At 34.0% G+C, this 20,598-nt stretch overlaps 1 protein-coding gene across 1 annotated transcript; it reads right to left on the bottom strand.

Moving 5' to 3' along the window:
• Positions 1–3,502: 3,502 nt before the first annotated feature.
• LOC107760117 (protein trichome birefringence-like 2) lies at positions 3,503–7,932 on the bottom strand. The gene is made up of 5 exons (XM_016578138.2): positions 6,654–7,932; positions 5,884–6,076; positions 5,607–5,797; positions 5,341–5,499; positions 3,503–4,111 (listed from the first exon to the last, which is right to left on the bottom strand). Exons 1-5 carry the CDS (start codon positions 7,631–7,633, stop codon positions 3,769–3,771), a joined length of 1,866 nt encoding a protein of 621 aa, XP_016433624.1. The 5' UTR covers positions 7,634–7,932; the 3' UTR covers positions 3,503–3,768.
• Between the last annotated feature and the right edge of the window lie 12,666 nt (positions 7,933–20,598).

Genomic DNA, 20,598 nt, shown 5'->3' on the forward strand with positions numbered 1-20,598 from the left:
TATACAAAACAGTAAGTCATTAGAAAAATGGGAATTGTCTTTGGAAAAAAAAGAGACTAACTTTATATCTATATTCCTTTTTTCTAGTTGGCCGACATGTACTATGTGATTAGTGAAGTACTGATTTGATACATATATATAGAGTTAAAAGGGGAAGTTGTGGAGGAGCATGATGGATTGGTGAGTGGATTCACTAGTACAACAGCCCAAATAGAAAAAGAGAGACAAAAGGACACCAATGACCTAAAAGTAATGCACCATTTATTTGGAAAGAATATAGTAAACTTACAAGCTAGTCATCTCATATTTTAAAGCATCATTGACAATATTTTATGGACTCCACTACCCTTTTAATGGCTGCTTATCACTATTCAACTTACAAATACATACAAATCATATAAAGAAACAAGATTACAGCCTTGTACTTTGTCCCTAATCTTTGTGTTTTAAATTATTAATTGACCTTTGACTCACTTTTTCTAGCTATAAAGTGCATTGATTCACGTTTACACAATTTTTGATCGTGTGCTTAAAATGTTAGGTAAAGGATATGTGAACTTGAGATTTCATTGCTACCATACATGTAACCCTAAAATGCTTTTGTGACTCACCAACTTTTCATGGTGAAAAAGGGATTTGGGTGGGGTGCAATAGTGAAAAAGAAAAAGGTAAAGAACAATAATAGTGGTTTTATGATGTAATGATTAGTTGAGTTTCTTCTATTTAAGGCCACAATCAATGGGCTTACTTACCACTAGCTTGTCTGAAGAGCACACTAACTATTATCAATTTCAAACTCTGAGTAGATTATTAAGTGAGAAAAGATGCAGTGGGATGAAGCAATCCATGGGTCTTAGGAAAAGATAGGCAATTAGTTGGAGTGAAGGACTTTTAAATGGCCTTCCTCCAAATACAATTTTAAGTTTGTTCATACTCTGCCAATTTCAAATGCAGCAAAAAAGGGAAGTGTTTATGGATTGATAATCACACGAATAGCAAAGGATGTTGGCAAAAGCATGGCGAACCGGCAAGTCACAAAACGGCAATGGACTCCGTTTTGGAGTCTTTCTTGGCTTTTTACTTATTGTTGTACTTATATCCAGTCTTCTGTAATTGTGTTTTATTTGTAAATCACATGCATTGTGTGGTTAATATGGCTTATCAAAAATTTATAATAGATTTGTTAAGATTGTCATAGATCTCTTTCTCTAGTTCTACGTTAAGATGTTGTGTTGATGTCTTCTTCGGTTCTATCTTGGAATTGTGTTTGTACTGTCTCAATTTTCATGCATATTTTCTGGAAAGTTTTGATTAAACATTAGTGGCGATGACTAAAATCATCAATTACTTTATCTGCAACATTTAAATCATGATTCTGCCATTTTGGTATCAGCTGTTCATAAACTCACAACTTTCAGTTCAAACCATATGTATAAATTAAATATATATGTTTAGCCTCAAGCTCAGGGGCAAATCATGTATTCTGCCTATATATACACGCACGTACTCGATTTGCAAATTGTAATCATTCTATGCACATCAAAATCATGGTTACGTCTATGTTCATCCTGTATAAAACATTTTAGATGCTCTTATTCTAGAATACCGTGTAGATTTTGTAAAACAATTGCGTCGATTTAACATAATGATGATGATCATACAAGTTCACTACCACGAGTTTTCAAAATTAGAATTAAAGTCTGAAGAAACCTAAACTACTTATAGCTTCCCTAAGTCGCATGAAACTTGGATGGTAATTTCTTCAAACTATGTATAATTCTATGTATTAGCAACACAATAATTTCCATTATCACAGGAAGGATGGTATTGTTAATATGGTTAACGCTGATAAAAAACTTTAACCCCCCTTAGTATGTGAATGATTCGAATTTCAAATCAAGGCTAAAGGTTGGGGAAAAAACAATAAAAAATTAAACGAAATGGTGGCCAGTGGGGATTGAACCAATGACCTCACAAAAGTTTTAAACCCTTGACCACTAGGCTATGGTTTTGGGATGTGTCAAGGATATTCAAAACATAATATATAGAAATAAAAAATAGATTCTGCCTATATATATATATAGTGTAATTTTTCGACAAAAAAAGTTCGGGTAAACACCATTCCGCCCCTAAGTTTGTGAATGATTCGAATTTCAAATCAAGGCTAAAGGCTGGGGGAAAAAATAGGACATAGTATTAGAGTCCCTATCTCTCATATTTTAGTGTGATCAATCAAATATTCACATAGGGTGAAAATTTTCATACATTCTACCATAATCTTTATCCATTCAATCCAATCACTTCACAATTTATTTACTATTTGATCCCTGAATTATAATCTTCCTTTAATTTTTCGAAAAAGGGTCATATATGCCATTGAACTATGCGAAATAGGACAGATATGCCCGTCGTTAATAGTTTGGCACAAATATGCCCAATCCGTCCAATACTTGCTCATTCATGCCCTTAGTTTAACGGAACACTATTTTATCTTTCTTAAATAATTAATAACCAGACCCAACCAAAATTATTATTTTGTAATTGAAAATATTAAAATCATATGCAATTGTTTTTAGTTTAACTCCTCATATATTAATAATGTCATAGAAGAAGTAATAGTTTGATATAAAATGAGACAGAGATAATTAATTTTTCTTTTCTGTGTTGCTACTTGTTTGACAACTAATATTGACAATTCATGACAACAAAAATGATATAATTAATGATTGATGACCGGGACAACAATTAGACTTATGGCGCCTGTTGGATCTAATATCAAAGATGATGGAGCAGAAAAAATAAATATAAAAATGGAAAAGAAGCACCACTGTTGTAACAATTTATTAATTATTTCATAACAAATTTGTAATGCAAAAAATAGTCCAATAAACTAATAATCAATCATATAATGATCACTTATCTAAACAAAAAATTGGATCCATCAGGTTAAGTTATAGTGAACATGGAGTTATTTGTATTTGTATTGGTGGAAAATACAAATAAATTGTGAGAAAAATAAAAATAGATGGCAAAATGATTGAAGAAAGCACAAATTAATTTGAATATTATATTATTAAAACAATAAATAAATATCAATTACTACTTTTAGTAGGATTACTTCCCGAAATGATGTATAACAAAAAAAAATCGATTATCAAAGTACTCAAATAAATAAATATGATTATCACACAATTTCTAAATCAAACAAAATAATATATCAAAAAATATCTTTGAAATAAGAGTGGGTCGGGTCTTAATGGATCAGGTCAGTAGATTTTGGTTGGGTCCAGTTATTAATTATTTAAGAAAGACAATAGTGGTTCCGTTAAACTAAGGGCATAAATGAGCAAGTATTGGACGGATTGGGCATATTTGTGTCAAACTATTAACGACGGGCATATTTGTCCTAATTCGCATAGTTCACTGTTATATATGGCCCTTTTCCGTCAATTTTTTGATAGGTAAGCAAATTACTGAATTATAATCTACCAACGCATTATTCTATAAGCATACCAAACTTCATTCATTGTGGATATTTCATGCTTAAACGTTACATATACACCAATGTCAGCTAATCAAGAATTTGCTTTATCATTCCCTTCTGTTTTATTTTCCTCAATAGCAGAATGTTGTACAAATTGTACAGATCAACTTTCCAACTCCAAGAATACACAAGAACTCTCTGTAATGATACCTGCTCTATATGGACAAGTACCAAAAATAGAAAGAATGACCAAAACGAATCTGGACAAATAATCCAGTTCAACTTCAGTTTTTCCACAAACCTTTTCTGCTTTTCAGGAGAGATGCATATAACAACTCGTTCCAAGTGTCCGGTACTCCTGGTAGGCACCAATGACTGCAATCTTGAGCGTGTACTCCCGCCATTTGTTCTTCTACTGTCTTATACTCCTTTCTGTATATCGACGGGTGACCATCTTTTCTATAGTCTGTAAGCCTACTAATGTTCATATAGATAACAGGGGTCGTCATATTATGAAGCACGTGATGTAGGACTTTCATCTTTGAAGGGTACTTTTTTAAATAAGCCTTCTTGAATATTGGTTCCGTTTCTTTATGGCACTGCCCACCTAAATTCCATGGACCTCCCCTGTGTAAAACAGCATAAAACTGTTTATGAACATGGACCAACAAAAGGAGAAAAATCATCGTAACAAGATTGATGGCATGCTAGTTTTTACACGAGACAGCACCAACGGAGACTACATGTTTTGCTACTAGTTGATCTTTAAAGTGATCATTCTTCTACGGCCAGTAAGTTTGCAGTCAGCAAAAGACTTGACCATCTCACTTGACAATATATACCTTTATCTAACCACAAAACAAGACTACTAGCAAAACAGGAGAACATTCATTTTTAGAAATAACCTTCCCAGACCTCCCTCGATGTCCTCATCCCGCCCAAAAGACTATGCTTGTCATCAAATAATTTTTCAGCATAATCAGCCTAGGAATTCGTTAAAATTTTCACAAAATTTTCATCTTTAGGAGATTTGCTTTTAAAATAAATTTAATGTCTAAAACCAGTACAATAATTATATATTATCCATGCTATGTCTGAAAACATTCAGTTACATCTTCTATTTTACAGTCCCACACCATAGAGCCAGAGATTGTAAACATTCCACTAATGATTAACCTACAACATATTAGCCAGTAAATTTACTATATTTCCTCTTTATAAGATGATCTAAAACTAAAGGTTTTTAAAATCTTACACTTATCCCTGTACCTACAATCTGCATACAAATCTCTAACCCAATTAAAAAGTCTCTTGTAAATCTGCGGAGACCAAATCTAACAGCAGCCAAACCTTCATCTCAACTAGTTAGAATCGCCTATATGGATCCTTTGCTTGCATTCTGTTATGTTCTTCGCTACATCCACATTGATTCTATTCTTTAGCCTATGAAACTTGAAGCGGTTCTGTTAAATGCTACACAGCATTTTTGGTCCTTCAATTTATGGAAATATGCTATAAAAATATTGTCCTGGCCAGTAACCTCGGGATTTCCCTAATTTCCACCCTAATATTCACCGTTTGCAGTCAATTAAGAACTGAATACACAATTAATACATGGCATCAGCTCATAACCGACACATGTTGATCCAAGCCACAATGTCAGTGAAGTGTATGGCTCCTGGCACTTGGACAAAAGGATTAAGATTCAACTTGTTCACACCGACTTCCAAACAAGAGATTCCTTAAGAATGCCTCAATACCAAAGGAATGCAACATATAAGTTACAAGTAGAATTCCTGATTGTGACATCCTCCATTAGAGTTCTAGCTAAATTAACATGTAAGAAAGAATTGTACCTGAAGTGAGTGGCGGAATATCCTCTAAAAAAAATTTGAGTTCTGCTTCCATCAAGGTTCTTATCCACCCACCTTGCCCAAGTGGAAAGCGCTCTCTTGTACGCTTCTAAAACCTTGAGCCTAGCATGCACATGATTACCTTCCTGGTAGTAGTCTTCCCTACAATCCCACAAAGAGCACAACTTTACATATTTCAACCAAAAATGACATGCAATATCCAGCAGCTCCATAAAGAGGAAGCTTTAGAAATAAAATACAGCACTAACCCTCTGGAGGTTTTTTCATGAGTCCACCAATGACCAGTGTTAAAGATTACAATATCAGCGTCACTATACATTGAAGTAGTCTTTTCCATCAAATCCAATCTTAGTGTCTCGAAAGAACCATTCTTTCCCTTAAAAGCTGATTGTCTGACCAGAAACGGCGAGCTAACAAAGTCCACAGAACAGTTATAATCCTGCAAGCAAGTCACAGCATATTAAGATGACAAGGAAACAGAGTTAGCAATTCTCAGGTCACAGAAAGATGTTAGATAAGTCTTGCCTCAAATCTGAATGCATAGAAGCCCTTCTTTTTGAATTCATGCCTTCCTGATATCTCATAAACTCGCTTTTTGTCTCGGATACTGTGGCGAAGAATGCAAACAAGGGACTCCCACATGTTCCTATTCAAAGAATCCCCCACGAAAACAAGCTTTTGCCCTCTCAATCTCTCCAGAAAATCAGTTGCATTGAGGCTAGTAAGTGAAGAAGTAAAATCAGTTAACTGACTAATATAACTCAATGAGTAACATAGACTATCCAAATCAAATAAGTACCAGTAGCAATGTGAATAATGTCAAACGTTCAATTCTTGAAACAAAGAAAAGTCCAATTTTGAAAACCATTTAAAATGACATCAAGTTTGGCAATAGTTGCATTTTACCAAAGGCACTCAAAGGAAAATACTATTCATTGTTCCCAAAGGTGTGCACTCGAACTTCACACAAGATATAGTCAACAAATATTACCCCCAAGAAAATTACAAGCTATTGAAACATACTGGATCAACTGATCAGAGTATACATTTATAGTGTTTCAAGTAGCATCGGAATTACAGAATTCTATGTTCTGTCTTAGGTATTTCCACAACACTTGTTCTGTAAGTTCAAGGCAAAAAGTCAATTTTGAAGTATCACCTGTATACATCATAGCAACATCCATGATTGAGGATTTCTAAAGCCTAAGTTCTAATTCATAGTCAATATATAATATTATAACTCGGAATAAGACCCTCACCAAGGGAAGGATTATTTAGTACGTCGTTACTCTTACCTCGGTATATCACATGCATATGGCTGCCATCTCCACTTGATATACCCATCATCTGGCCTCTTATTAAGGTGACAATCAAAATCTCTATCAATAATAGGACAAGAACCTGGAGGATAATGTGGCTTCGTGTCATCTCTAACCCATTCGCCATCAAATATATCACAATCCCCATAAAAGTCCTTGCCGCGTCCAATCAATGATTTTCCATCATTTGAACCAATTCCACCGTTCCGCTCCACAGATACACCCCCTTTACCTTCAATCACTGCAACTTTTTTTCTTTCACCATTTGATCCAACAACATCCTCAACATAAGTAGGACCGCCCACATTACTATTTACAGAACCAATATCACTAGCACCAGAAAAATTGGAAAATGTTATATTTCCATCAATGCATGACCCATTCAATTGAGGGGTATTCTTGGTAATCCCTGATTCTTGAACAACAAAGCTTCCATTTTTCACATTCTCAAAGAAATTCCCCACATGGGTATTTCCCCAAACTTCCCCCTTTTCCCCCAAAACTGTTCCTTTCCTAGAAAAATTGGAAAAATTCCTACTTTCATCAACTTGAGAACCATTTAATTCATGAATATTCTTGGTAATCCCTGATTCTTCAACATTAAGATTTCCATTTTTCACAATCTGAGACAAGTTCCCTTCATGTATGCTTCCTTCAATCGTTCCATTTATTACTAAAGAATGAGAACCCTTAGAACTAAAACTAACACTAGTAGTACTAACATTACTAGAAGAAGAGAATGGCCAAGAAATGAGGGTACTTTTATCACTATAACTAAAACCACTTAAAACAGGGCTTAAAAATGGAGACTTGAACGAATAATTCAACAGTAGAATACAAAGGAAAATGAAAGAAGACGCAAGAAACAAACCAAAGCCAGAAACAACTATACTCCTTCTTGGAGATGAACCCAAGTATGAAAATTGATCAGAAATTGAAAGTTTCTTTAAGTCCATTGTAATTCACAATCATTTCAAAGAAACCCCATTTCCAAAAAAGCTATTAATGGAAAAAAATTTGGAGTCCTATAAGTTTCTTTGTAGAATACACCAATTAGTACAATATGAACAATCTTTTTTCTCTAGGGAATTTCGTAGATGCTTTTGGAAATTACAAGGGAATGGAGAGGAATGAAACTCTTGGGACATTTATTTTTGGAGAGGAATGATTTGGAAAAAGGAAAAAAGAAAAAAACATATGCGAGCGTTTTATTGTAGAGGCAGAAGATGATAGGGTAGTAACGACAGTGTTGTAGAAGAAAAGGTTTCTTTTTCTATCTCGTTTTGTAAAGGACACATGGTGAAAATTACATGCAATAGTTTAAATTTTACCCAACTGTCCACTTCTTTTTGACTTATAGCCGTTTGGCCAAGCTTATTTTTGAAGGAAAAAAGTACTTTAGAGCAGAATCAGAAACAATTTTGGAGAAGTAGAAAAAAGTAATTTTTCTCCAAAAGCATTTTTTTGAAAAGCACTTTTGAGAAAAATACACTTAGAAATAGTTTTTTAAAGCTTGACCAAATACTAATTGCTGCTCAGAAGTACTTTACAAACTAATTATACAAACACAAAGTGCTTCTCACCAAAAGTACTTTTGAGAAAAATACTTTTAAAAAAAAAACACTTCTCTAAATAAGCTGATTTTTGCAGCTTGGCCAAATGGGCTATTATTATGGGGTTTGAATTACTATAAAATTTTCGGAAAAGGGTCAAATATGTCCTTATACTATTGAAAAAGGTCTAATATTACCTTTCGTTATACTATCAGTCCAAATATACCCCTAATGTCATACTATCGGTCCAAATATATCCCTGACATCATGAAAGTGGTACAAACCTACCCTTCCTCCGTTAACTGTCTCTCCTATGAACACATTTTATTGCTACCTCACCATTTCACCATGTTTGCAGCTACCAAGTTCAATTACTTTAAAGTTCTATCATTATTTTGAAGACTTCACTGCCTCTATTTCCTCTTGCTTTTTAAAATACCTGTTGCTTCTCCGGTCGATCCTGGAATTGTACGTACATTTTACTTGATCTTACAATTTTGTGTTTTATTTTGCATTTTCTTGTGTTGTTGCTAAATTTGTAAGACCTATTTTGGGAAAAATTTAGTAGCACTTTTATTTTAACATAAAACGTAAAGAGAGAAAAAATGGTAGCCTTCCAGAAATGTGGTTGAAGAGAAAGAAACAAAAAACAAATTAACTCTCGTGTCTAGGTTGGTTTTCTTTCTCACCATGGTCAATTTTGAAACCTTAAACTAGTTTGCCTGTATCTTTGCTTAGTTTTTTATATAAAACAAAATGTATTTTCGTTCGTATAAGCATGAATTTTGAATAGCAAATTTAGAATTTTCTCGGTTCACGTTATTTCATATTATCTTTAGGTGTTAGCATTTCTTTTGATATAGTTTGTTTGTATATATATGATCTGTGATTTTCTTCAAATGAAGGGGAAAGAAAGATTGTGGAGAAGGGATGAAAATGGAAGTATAATGGTGAGGTAGCAATGAAATGTAGTCATATGGAGGCAGTTAACGGAGGAAGGGTAGGTTTGTACCACTTTTTTGATGTCAGGGATATATTTGGACCGATAGTATGACGTTAGGGATATATTTGGACTGATAGTATAATGGAGGACAATATTAGACCTTTTTCAATAGTATAGGGATATATTTGACCCTTTTTTGTATAATTTTTTCAAATAAATTGATCTGAATTTCCAATTTTTTTCTTTCATTCTCCTAGACCAGTCCACTAGTCTTTTCAATTTGAACTAGAGCTGTCAAACGGGCCGGGTTGACCCGGAACCGGCCTAGACTGGTTGAAACCCGAACCGACCCAGCCCCGGTACTTAGGGGGCCGGATGGGCTGGGTTACTGTGGTTAGGGAGGTTGGTCCGTTCACTTTAATTCATTCGGTTAACCTGATTGGTCAAACTCGGTCAACCAAAATCCTATAGAACCGATTAACCGGCCCGGCCCGGTTCGGACCGGTTTAAAGGCTAGATTTCAATTTTTTTCTTTTTAAGGTTTTAGAGTCTAAGGCAATGCAAAACCTTTGAATTTACTCTTTTTCGTTAATTTACTTGTTAAATGTAAACCTTTCAATTTGTAAGTTTGAATTTTGAAATAAATGTAGTACTTGCAATTTGTAAGTGCAACTTTTTTCCATCTTCATTGTATTCTTTATATTTTTACTGTATATTAATATAAATTACAATAGTTATACAAAGTATAAAAAAAAATAAAAATAAAAAACACTAACCCGACCCAGCCCGACCCCTTGGACCTGTAACCCTTACGGTTCGTTTTTTACCCGGATAGACCCGGATCCGTTAAGCTTGGTAAAGACTAACCCATAACTGGCCCGGATCGGAAATCGGACGATTTTATTTTTTCCAATCCGGCCCGGCCCGGCCCACCTGTTTAAAACCCTTAATTTGAACTAAAGTCAAGTGCACCCATCATCCTAGCATAACTCAAATAAAGAGGATTACGGTGGTGTTACTTTTCCTAATAAAAGATGGTTAATTAAGAGTTAAGTTATTTGAACTAAAACCATAAAATTTTTAGAAAGAATTACAAAAAAATACACATGACTTCACACCATAATAAAAAATAGCTTATGTTTTTAAGTTTTACCCGACCTAACTCATATTTTACATATTTTGAAAACACTAGCTCTTGCAAATTTAAAATTTGTGTTCTTACAACCATTGCTTCTAAAAATTATGGAGTTAAATTTTTGTTCACAAAATCATTGCTTTCACTCTCTCTTCTTCTCACATCTTTTACATATACTTTAAGGGGTCGTCCGCCATTACTGCTTTTCCCTCTATGTTACCTGGTTGCAATGTAAAAAAATTAAAGAGTAGAAGTCTACCATTGAAGGTCATTCAAAGCTTTGCTTTCGAAAATAAAACTTTTTGAGTTTGTTAGTTGTTTGGATTGGGTGTTGTTCCAATTGATTGAAAATATCAAAAGGAGATCAAAATTAAAATTTGAAGTGATTTGGAGTAGATTTGAGCAAGATTAGTTAAATTTTAGAAAAGACGCAAGGAAGAAGATGAAGTCAGTTTTTTGTATAATTATGTATAATCTTGTATAATAGTGTATATGAGTATATAAACACTTCTTATATGTCTTTATACAAGCGTATGTAGACGAACTTCTTCCACGATTTTCAGTTGCAATTCTTGTTAAAACCAGTTCAAATCTCCATTAAATAACTTCAAAATATATAACCTCATTATACTTTTTCTAACAAGTCTAAATAACACCCACTCCAAATTTCTCACAAAATCAAATTGGAATTTAAACCCACATATTTAAGCTTGTTAAAAATCTAATTTTATCATCCAAACGGATTTGGTTTGTTGAACTAATATTTGAGTCACAGTTACTGATTCGAAAATTAACTTAAAAGCTTGAACAATCTTTTTTTTAAAATTAAATAGTAATTTTGAGAACCTATTAGAGTTAGATGTTGAATCTTAGCCTATTATTTTTGGACTAATTGGTTATAAATTAAAATATGGGCTATAAAATTAATAAGTAGGGAATCCAGTTATTCTTATTTGAAATTTTCCCAAAATTTTATTACACTATTAGGAAATTTACATATAATAGCAAGGTAGTTATCGTTTTTACAAGATTATAAATTAGTGCTTGATCAACAAATTTATATGCAATTGCCTAATAAATAGCACGGTTGTGTAAATAATTTCTATACTATTAGTGCATATAACTTAAACCCCACACTAAACGATATTTCCTCTGTTTCATATTATGTGTCGTGTTTTTCTTTTACATTCCCCTTAAAAAAATATTAATTAGGAAAAGGATTGGACTATTGTACCCTTATTTATGTCTTAAGATATAATCTCTCTTCATTGAATATTTATTCGATTTATATGTTTATCTCCATCTTTAAGAACAATTATTACTAAAGGTAAAAAGGAAAAAAAATAATTAATTTTGTCTTGAACTTCTAAAATGACAAATAATTTGAGACAACTATTTTTAATAAGGAATTTTTACCTCCTATAGCAAAGGTTAACACCTTATTTATTTTAAATAAATACCATTTAAAAAAATTATATTCTATAGATACCTTTTAAGGTTTATAGCAAAATATTTAATTTTGGTTACCTCCTAGCCCTAAGCCACTAAATACGCTAATCAGTTACAATATTTTCTTCTCTCTCTACTTTGATACATCCCATTATATTCTATCCAAGGTGGTCTTTCAAATCGTCGTCCGTGGTCGAACTCATTGATAGCTCGACCTTCTCCAAACCCGAATCCGTTTCTGATGCTACCCTCCGTATCCGCAAAAACTATTCATATTTCCATACCAATTACCTTTCCCTCATCGTCGTTGTTCTCGCCTTTTCCCTAATCACAAAACCATTTTCCCTTTTTCTTCTCGCCGGTCTCCTTGCTACTTGGCTTTTCCTCTACCTTTTCCGTCCGTCGGATCCGCCTTTGGTTTTATTCGGTCGGCAGTTTTCTGAACGTGAGACGCTTGGAGGTCATATTGTTTCTACGGTGGTCGTGATCTTTCTAACCAGTTGTCTAACCAGTTCTTATAGATACCATTTCAATGTATTTTCATGTATTTCATTGTATTCATTATCTTTTTTTTCATTATAATTTAATGTATCTCGTTATATTTCATTGTATTCACGGTCTTTTTTTTCTCATTGTATTTCAATGTATCCCGTTGTATTCTATGTACTTCATTGTATTCACTGTCTCGCTATATGCCATGAATGTATTCATAAGTTTTTTTTAATTAATATAATTTATGTACTCAGATGTATTATATAATTTCTCTGAAGTTTGCTATATTTTTGGGGTATTTTTCGGTTGAGAATCTTTTTTATAACTGAAAATACAATATTTGTGTGTTATAATTGAGTTTGTTGAGTAATATTAGGAGTCTATTATGTTAATTGGTTCACTTTCCATTTTAAAAATAGTGTAATCCCCTATTTCACGCCGTGAATACAGTCGAATACAATAATCTGATCAGCTGTAATCCCATATTTCACTCTATGAATACAGTCGAATACACTCGAATACAATAACTGATTAGCTGGACTTCCTGATTCACGCCTATTTTTGCTACTGTATTCATGAATCCAATAGCTTAAATACATCAAATATATGTTATAACTACATAAAAGGTATTTATAATCCGTAATATAGCAAATGGTATCTATAAATAGCTAATTACTACTAAAAGATAGTGCTTTACGAGAATTTCTCTTTTAATAATCACGATACTAGTACAAATTGATATAGTCTACCGCATACTAATGGATACTCCAAACGTAAGAAACCAAGGATCTAAAAAGGGGTTTTGTGAGCTTGAATGACTACGATAGGTATCGATGGAAGATTATCCTCTTAAATGAATGATTGGTTTCCGATTTCGTCAATATGTGCTTATCAATGCTAACTTACTTTTAGAGTAAAATTCAACAAACACAACAGGTTGCAGTAGTGACATATTTAATGAATCTTGATCAGTAGCCAAAAGGTCATTAATTAGAGGCAAAATAGAAGTCCAGACAAAGGATAAGTAGTACTATTCCATTCACTTTTACTTGTTTACAATGTATTTAGCCTGCCCCTTACAAATAAAGTATATATTTTACCACAATATTCATAATAATAATAATAGTTTTTTATGATATCTTGAAAAATAATTTAGGAAATAAGTAGTTAATAGCTTAATATTAGGGGTGTACATAGGTCGGGTTGGTTCGGATTTTTCAATTACCAAATCAAACCAATTGTCTCGGATTTTTAAATTTATAAATCAACTCAAATCAACAAAATTCGGATTTTTCAATAACGGTTTTTTTTTTCCGGTTTTCTCGGATTTTCGGGTTTTCTTTTTCCAACAAATCTTCATAGCATAAAATTTATAATTTGTACTCTAATATTTATTAGGTCCTAGTAGGATAAAACTATATAAGATGTTACCCAATAAAATAATAATAATTAATGTGAGATGAGTCATGATTATACTAAAATACTCAACAAATCGCATAAGATAAATATTGCTAATTAATAAGCCATAATAAAAATAAACATAATCTAAAAGTACTAAGTCATGTTAAAATAAGTACGACTAATAAGTACTAAATATTAATTACATGACCAAATAATATTAAAAGTGAGTTATGCATTTTCACTATCTAAATCAATGCAAAACTAAAAAAATAAATATCTAATACTATTGTCATTTCTAGTATTGACTTGAATTTTTTTGTTAGCAATTAGTATTAATTTAATTTTGTTTTAGGCTTTATTTGAGTTACTAACTTTTATGGGCTATAAAACATATTTGACCATTCAAAAGTTCTAAGTCTAAGCTTGATAATACATTAAAAGAGAGAACTATTAAAGAGTTTAAATTATATTTATAAATTACATTGTAATAATTATTTTTATGTATAAAATATTTTTAAAACTTGTATGCATGTAATGTCGGGTTGGTTTGGTTTCGGTTTGATTCTTTTTTAGTTAAAACCAAACCAAACCAATTATGATCGGGTTTTTTTCTAACACCAAACCATAGTCGGATTTTTTTTCCGATTTGACTCGGATTATCAGTTTGGTGCGGTTGAAATTGACATGTAAAAATGAAAATATATTTTGATCTTGAAAGGACGTGTACTCCCTTACAGTACAACAACAACAACAACAACAACAACAACAACAACAACAACAACAACAACAACAACAACAACAACAACAACAACAACAAGAACAACAACTACCCAGTATAATCCCACAAATGGGTTCTAGGGAGGATAACATGTATGCAGCTTTACCCCAACCCTGGAAGGACAGAGAGACTATTTCCGATAGACCCTAGGCTAAAGAAGGTGAAGGAAGCCCTGATTGCAAGTAATAGCAAGACAAATAATTAGAAAATTAAATTGAAGATAGCAACAGAGAATATGAAGGGGTGTACCGACAACAAGTAATAACAAGATAATATATTTAGAAAAATAAATTTAAGGCAACTCCCTTATAGTACATTTATGATAAATGTTGTAATTCTTAGGATATGTGGTGTTACAGCACATCAAATATAATAGGAAAAAGATCAAGTTTTCCTCATTTTAGAGGGTGATTACTGTTATAGAATAAATTATGAAGGTCGTTGTTGTTTCGTTGGAGTCAACTACAATAAAAATAAAAATAAAAAAATCAAATAGCTATAAGATAGAAGTGTTTGACTCAAAAGATATTAATTTTTTTTTGAATAAATCAACCAAAGATGAAGGGGTAAATCGTGGCTGAAGATAATAAACTCTAGGATGATAGTAATAGAGAGAAGAGAATTGTAAATATCCTTTTTCATTCAAGGTTCGCGAATTTTACAGAGTCTGCCCCTTTTACAAGGCTCTCATTCCTCTTATATATTGAGGAATCCCCCCCCTCGTAGAAACGACATGCAAAAGATCCTTTTTTAGGAATAATCTCAATGTCCCCTAATATGCTTACTCTATCACCAATGTCGTATTATTCTTTCTCTTACTACAAGGTCGTACCCTTCTGGGCATCGACTCGCAGGTGCTCGGCCGTCTGTCGTGCTCACTGCAGGTCGTGGTCGGTCAAATTCAGACCCATATAGTTAGTCCCCCCGCTCGTCGGGGTTGTGAACGGGTGCGTCCTCGATGAGCGGACTCTGCCTTCTTTGGGAGAAATTTGATTCGTAGGGATGTTGCGATGCGGCCAACGCAAGATGGCTATCACACTCAGCGAAGCGCTGTAGAGTACACGCTACCCGAAGGTGATGTCAGCTTTACGTGCGTCATCATTACGCGGATTTTCGAGGTAAGGATTGATGGTTTGGCGTTTTGATTCTTGCGCTGATTTGATGGTTTGGCAGCACATATGGTACTTGTTCCTTTGATAGATCGTTGCCCTTTACTGCAGTAACATAATGGATTAGATGATCCTCTAGGTCCGTGGTCCCTTCGTATATTTTCAAGTATGGCAGCATCTTGAAGGTTTTTGGAATAGGATGAGGAGCAGCCCGGTCGCTGTATGGGTGTTCGACGAATCGGCCCACATCGCGTTTTGGTAATAACTTAGGGGCGCCTGGTATTTTGTCAACCCTTTCATGATGCTCCTTCATTTGATCACGGAATATTTTGTTCTCGTTTTCCATCTCTTCCATTTTCTTTAAAATGGCCATGAGTGCATCGTCATCTGCATCAGTGACAGGGCGGGTGTTGCCCATTCGTGTAGTGCTTGGCTTGCTAGTGGTAGCTGCAATTTCTGTAGGTGGTAAGTCTTCGACATTTCCTTGAGGGGGTTTTTCGAGCATGTTGCTTAGAGCGCTTGTCAACCATTCTTCTAGCAGTTTTTTGACTGCTGGTGGTGCTTCCCCCACCATGGACGTTGAGGCTCCCCTTTCGCGCAAGACCGTTAGATCCCCGTGTGGAAAATGTGAGATCTCCCCCTCCGGTGTAACTCTTGGTGTTGTATTCTCGATGTCTTCTCTACTGACTTCGTTGAGGGAGTTTAGGAGATTGTTTGAGACATTTGTTATCATCTTCAGCCTCGCTTCTTTTTCCGCCATTATTGGTTTTTATGAGGTTTGAAGAACAGTAATCGTCACTTTCAAGAACCTAGATGAGAACTATGATTTCAGCTATGGAAATCCCCACAGACGGCGCCAACTTGTTTGACTCAAAAGATATTAAAACCCTTTTGAACAAATCAATCAAAGATGAAGGGGTAAATCGTGGCTGGAGATAATAAACTCTAGGATGATAGTAATAGAGAGAAGAGAATTGTAAATATCCTTTTTCATTCAAGGTTCGTGAATTTTACAGAGTTTGCCCCTTTTACAAGGCTCTCATCCTCTTATATATTGAGGAATCCCCCGGTAGAAACGACATGCAAAAGATACTTTTTTAGGATTATTCTCAATGTCCCCTAATATGCTTACTCTACTACCGAGGTCGTATTATTCTTTCTCTTACTATAAGGCTGTACCCTTCTAGGCATAGGTCGTTGTAATTTCATTGGAGTCAACTACAGAAAAAAAAATTCAATAGCTATAAGATAAAAGTGCAGTAAATGTTTACTACATGCTGAAAGCTAAAAGTTGGTATGAGGAGATAATAGCGGCAACCGTTCTAGTGCTATTGCCAAAACTGTATTGGACTATAAATACAGTTTTACCAATTAAAGGGACTGTAATAGAAAATCCATAATACGGATATAGATACTACAATCAGAAATTAGAGCTTCCTATCTAAAACGATATAGGAATATACAAAAATAGAATACCTTTTGGTTAAAATATTGCTCCCTCGGTTTCAGTTTACGTGAACCTATTTCGTTTTTGGTCCGTTCCAAAAAGAATGATTCCTTTCTAAATTTGGAAGCAATTTAGCTTAAACTTACAATTCCACCCTTAATGAGAAGCTTTTATAACCACACAAATACTCTGGGCCCTTTTTGATTTGTTACCACAATAAATTCCAAAAAAAATCCTTTTTTCTTAAACTCTGTGTCCAGTCAAACAGATTCACATAAATTGATACGGAGGGAAAACATGATACTCCTATCACATTTTATTCAAAACACTTTTCTTCTTAATTTGTTTTAGTAAGAATGATATTTTTTATATTTACAAATTATTTCATTTTAAATTTATAATTTTATATTTAATAATTTAATTTTATATAACACATTTTTAATTATAAATTTCAATTCATTTAAATTTGTACTTTATCCCATGTGAAATGGGACGGATGCAGAAATAGGCTTAAATAACGTGTCTAAACTTTTTGACAAAAAAATAAAATAAAAAGCTATTTGCCTACCGTACAAAAGTGTGCACGTCTATCTGTCCCAAAAACTGGAAAAAAAAGCACCGACTGTCGACCGACACATTTTCCCGACGAAATGGGATTTCGAAAGTTGAAGAAAAGAAAATTTTGGAAGGATAATTTGGTCATTAAGAAAGTCGAAGGACGTCTGAAATCTGGCGCCGACACAAATCCTTGACACGTGCCTACCTTAGCCAATGAGCTTTTCTTTATTAGATCCCCTTTAGCATGTGCTTCCCCTTGGATCTCAAAACCTAATAAATGCATCATCCTTAATTCATTGACGTTTACAGATTTTCCTTCTTTCATTTCTTTTTCCAAAATCCTAATTATTTGACATTTTTCCGTTTATTAAGTATCAATTTCACAGACTTTTAATACTAATATAAATTAATTTAATTTTTTGTTAAGTTTAGATATTTCGAAATTTTACAAAAAAAAAATAACGAAATATTAATCAAATTTTACTTCCTTAAAATCCTGAAAATGAAATGTAAAGTATTTCGATACACAATTTCGTATTTCTAATGAGTTTAGCCTCTTTATAGTTATGTTACGTTGACCTGCAACAAATGAATAATTATTTATGATAACTATGATATAGTGAAATGGGAAATGTGGTAACCTGCTATCACTAATTAAATTAGCATTAGTAGTGTAAAAAATCATCTTCATTGTCAGCTATATAAATTAAATTATTTTCTAATAGTGCTATCTCTTTTGGGTGAAGTCCAGTGGTGATGTGACTTCGTTTATTTGTTGGTTTTCACCTTTAGGGAATACTCTTGCTTCCACTATCGATCCACCCCAAACTAATTGGTCTAACAACGTACAACGTGAAAATGACACCACATGATGTGTTGTTTAAAATATATTCGTAATTTATAATATATTTAAAAATTAGTCAATTCATACAAATTTCAGGACACGACGTCCTGAAGACATCGTATCGTAAAGTTTGAATATTGTGTCCTTAAATTAGAATATTATGTCTTGAATTTCAAAATTAGCAGTTCAAAAATTCAGGACACTTGGTCTTGAATTCCAAATTTACAGTTCAAAAATTTAGAATACAAAAATTCATGGTACTTAATCATAAGTTTGGACGAATTGGCTAATAATACGTTATAAATTGTGAATACATTTAAAATTACAGGCTTAAAAGTGATTACTAGTGCACTTCATTTCCGTACAAAAATAGATGAGCTATTCAAAAACTTAAATAAGAAAAAGGATGAGCCAGGTAGCAAGGTAACGAGGGGGTTAGAGTATGGATGAAGGAAGCAAGTTTTGGGGGGAAATAGTTAGAGCATTGCCTTAGATACGATAATTTGAGTACATTATTGCAAATTTACTAATATTAATTTGTTACATGGATAAATAACATTGGAAGTTTGTGTTCGTTAATGTTAACTGGGAACTTATCTTACTTTCTTTTGTATTGGACCAAAATCAAGTAAATAAAAAATAAAACATGTTTTTGCATAAATGAAAATGAAAATGAAAAATTAATCTTATAATGTAAGTTGTAGGTCTTCGTGGCCTAACTGGGACGTTCTGTGAAATTGACAATTCATGATGTCCAACAAATAAGGCCTTGGGAAAATCGTCTTTATGGCTTTAAGTAGCAGAATACTATAACAATAACAATCCAGTAAATCCCACAAATAAAATTTATAGAGGGTAGTGTGTATGCATACCTTACCTCTACCACGAGAGAATAGAGATATTTTTTCTAATAGACTCTCGGCTCAAGAAAACGAAAAGAGACAATATATCAGTACCATCAACAAAAACTATAGAAATAATAAAAGCATCATAAACACCATAAGATAAATGAAAAACAATAATAATAACCAGTAAATAAGGTCGGTTCTATGAAAAACGGAAGAATAGTTGTGAACACAACATTAGCCACTAGCAGTCTAAGACAAAACCCTGTCAGACTAGCCTCGCACCCAGTACGAAGTAGAAAAATGCTCAACTACCTCCTAACCTACAACCCTAATGCTCGACCTCCACACCTTGCAAGGACCATGTCCTTGAAAATCTGAAGCCTCGCCATGCCCTGCCTGATCACATCTCCTCAATACTTCTTAGGTCGCCCTCTACCTCTTCTTGTACCCGTCAAAACCAACCGATCACACCTCCTTACCGGGGCATCTAGGCTTCTCCTCCACACGTGCCCAAACCATCTGAGTCTCGCTTTTTGCATCTTGTCATTTGTAGGAGTCGCACCTACCTTCTCCTGAATATCTTCATTCTTAATATTATCTGTTCTAGTGTGCCTGCACATCCACCTCAACATCCTCATTTCTGCTACTTTCATCTTTCGGATATGTGAGTTCTTAACTGGCCAACATTCTGCCCCATACAACATGGCCAGTCTAACCACAGCTCTATAAAATTTAACTTTGAGTATCGGTGGAACTTTCTTGTCACACAGGATTCCAGATGCTAACCTACATTTCCTCCACCCCACTCCTATATGGTGTGCGACATCCTCGTCGAACTCCCCATCCCCCTGGATAACCGACCTAAGGTACTTGAAACTGCCTCTCTTGGGGATGACCTTTGATTCAAGTCTCACGTCCATGCCCGCTTCCCTCGTGGTCACGACTCAATTTATCCTCCGTAAGACGTCGTGACAGCACCTAGTCTCTACGACTAGGTAAGCCTAAATAATTACGGAAATAACAGGAACAGAAGTAAAAATCATAACTAACTGCAACAATAATAACATAACTGATAACCATGCCGCTGATGCTCATACTTCACCTGCTGGAAATTTAGGCACCGAGGTACATACTCCACTATCTTCTTTTTCATTATCCTCTAACAATAATGTTGCATTAAGTCCTGATACATCTTTGTGGCACCCGGATGAATGGAGTACCGCGAACTGTGAGCCTCCTGGAGAATCAACTCACCCAACCCGTCTACATTGGGCACACATAGCATGCCTGCATCCTCAATGCACCATCATCCCCAATAGTGACCTACTTAGCATCACTGTACTGAACTGTGTCCTTAAGGACGA

The sequence above is a fragment of the Nicotiana tabacum genome, chromosome 20 (genome assembly GCF_000715075.1).
Source record: "Nicotiana tabacum cultivar K326 chromosome 20, ASM71507v2, whole genome shotgun sequence".
NCBI lineage: Eukaryota > Viridiplantae > Streptophyta > Magnoliopsida > Solanales > Solanaceae > Nicotiana > Nicotiana tabacum.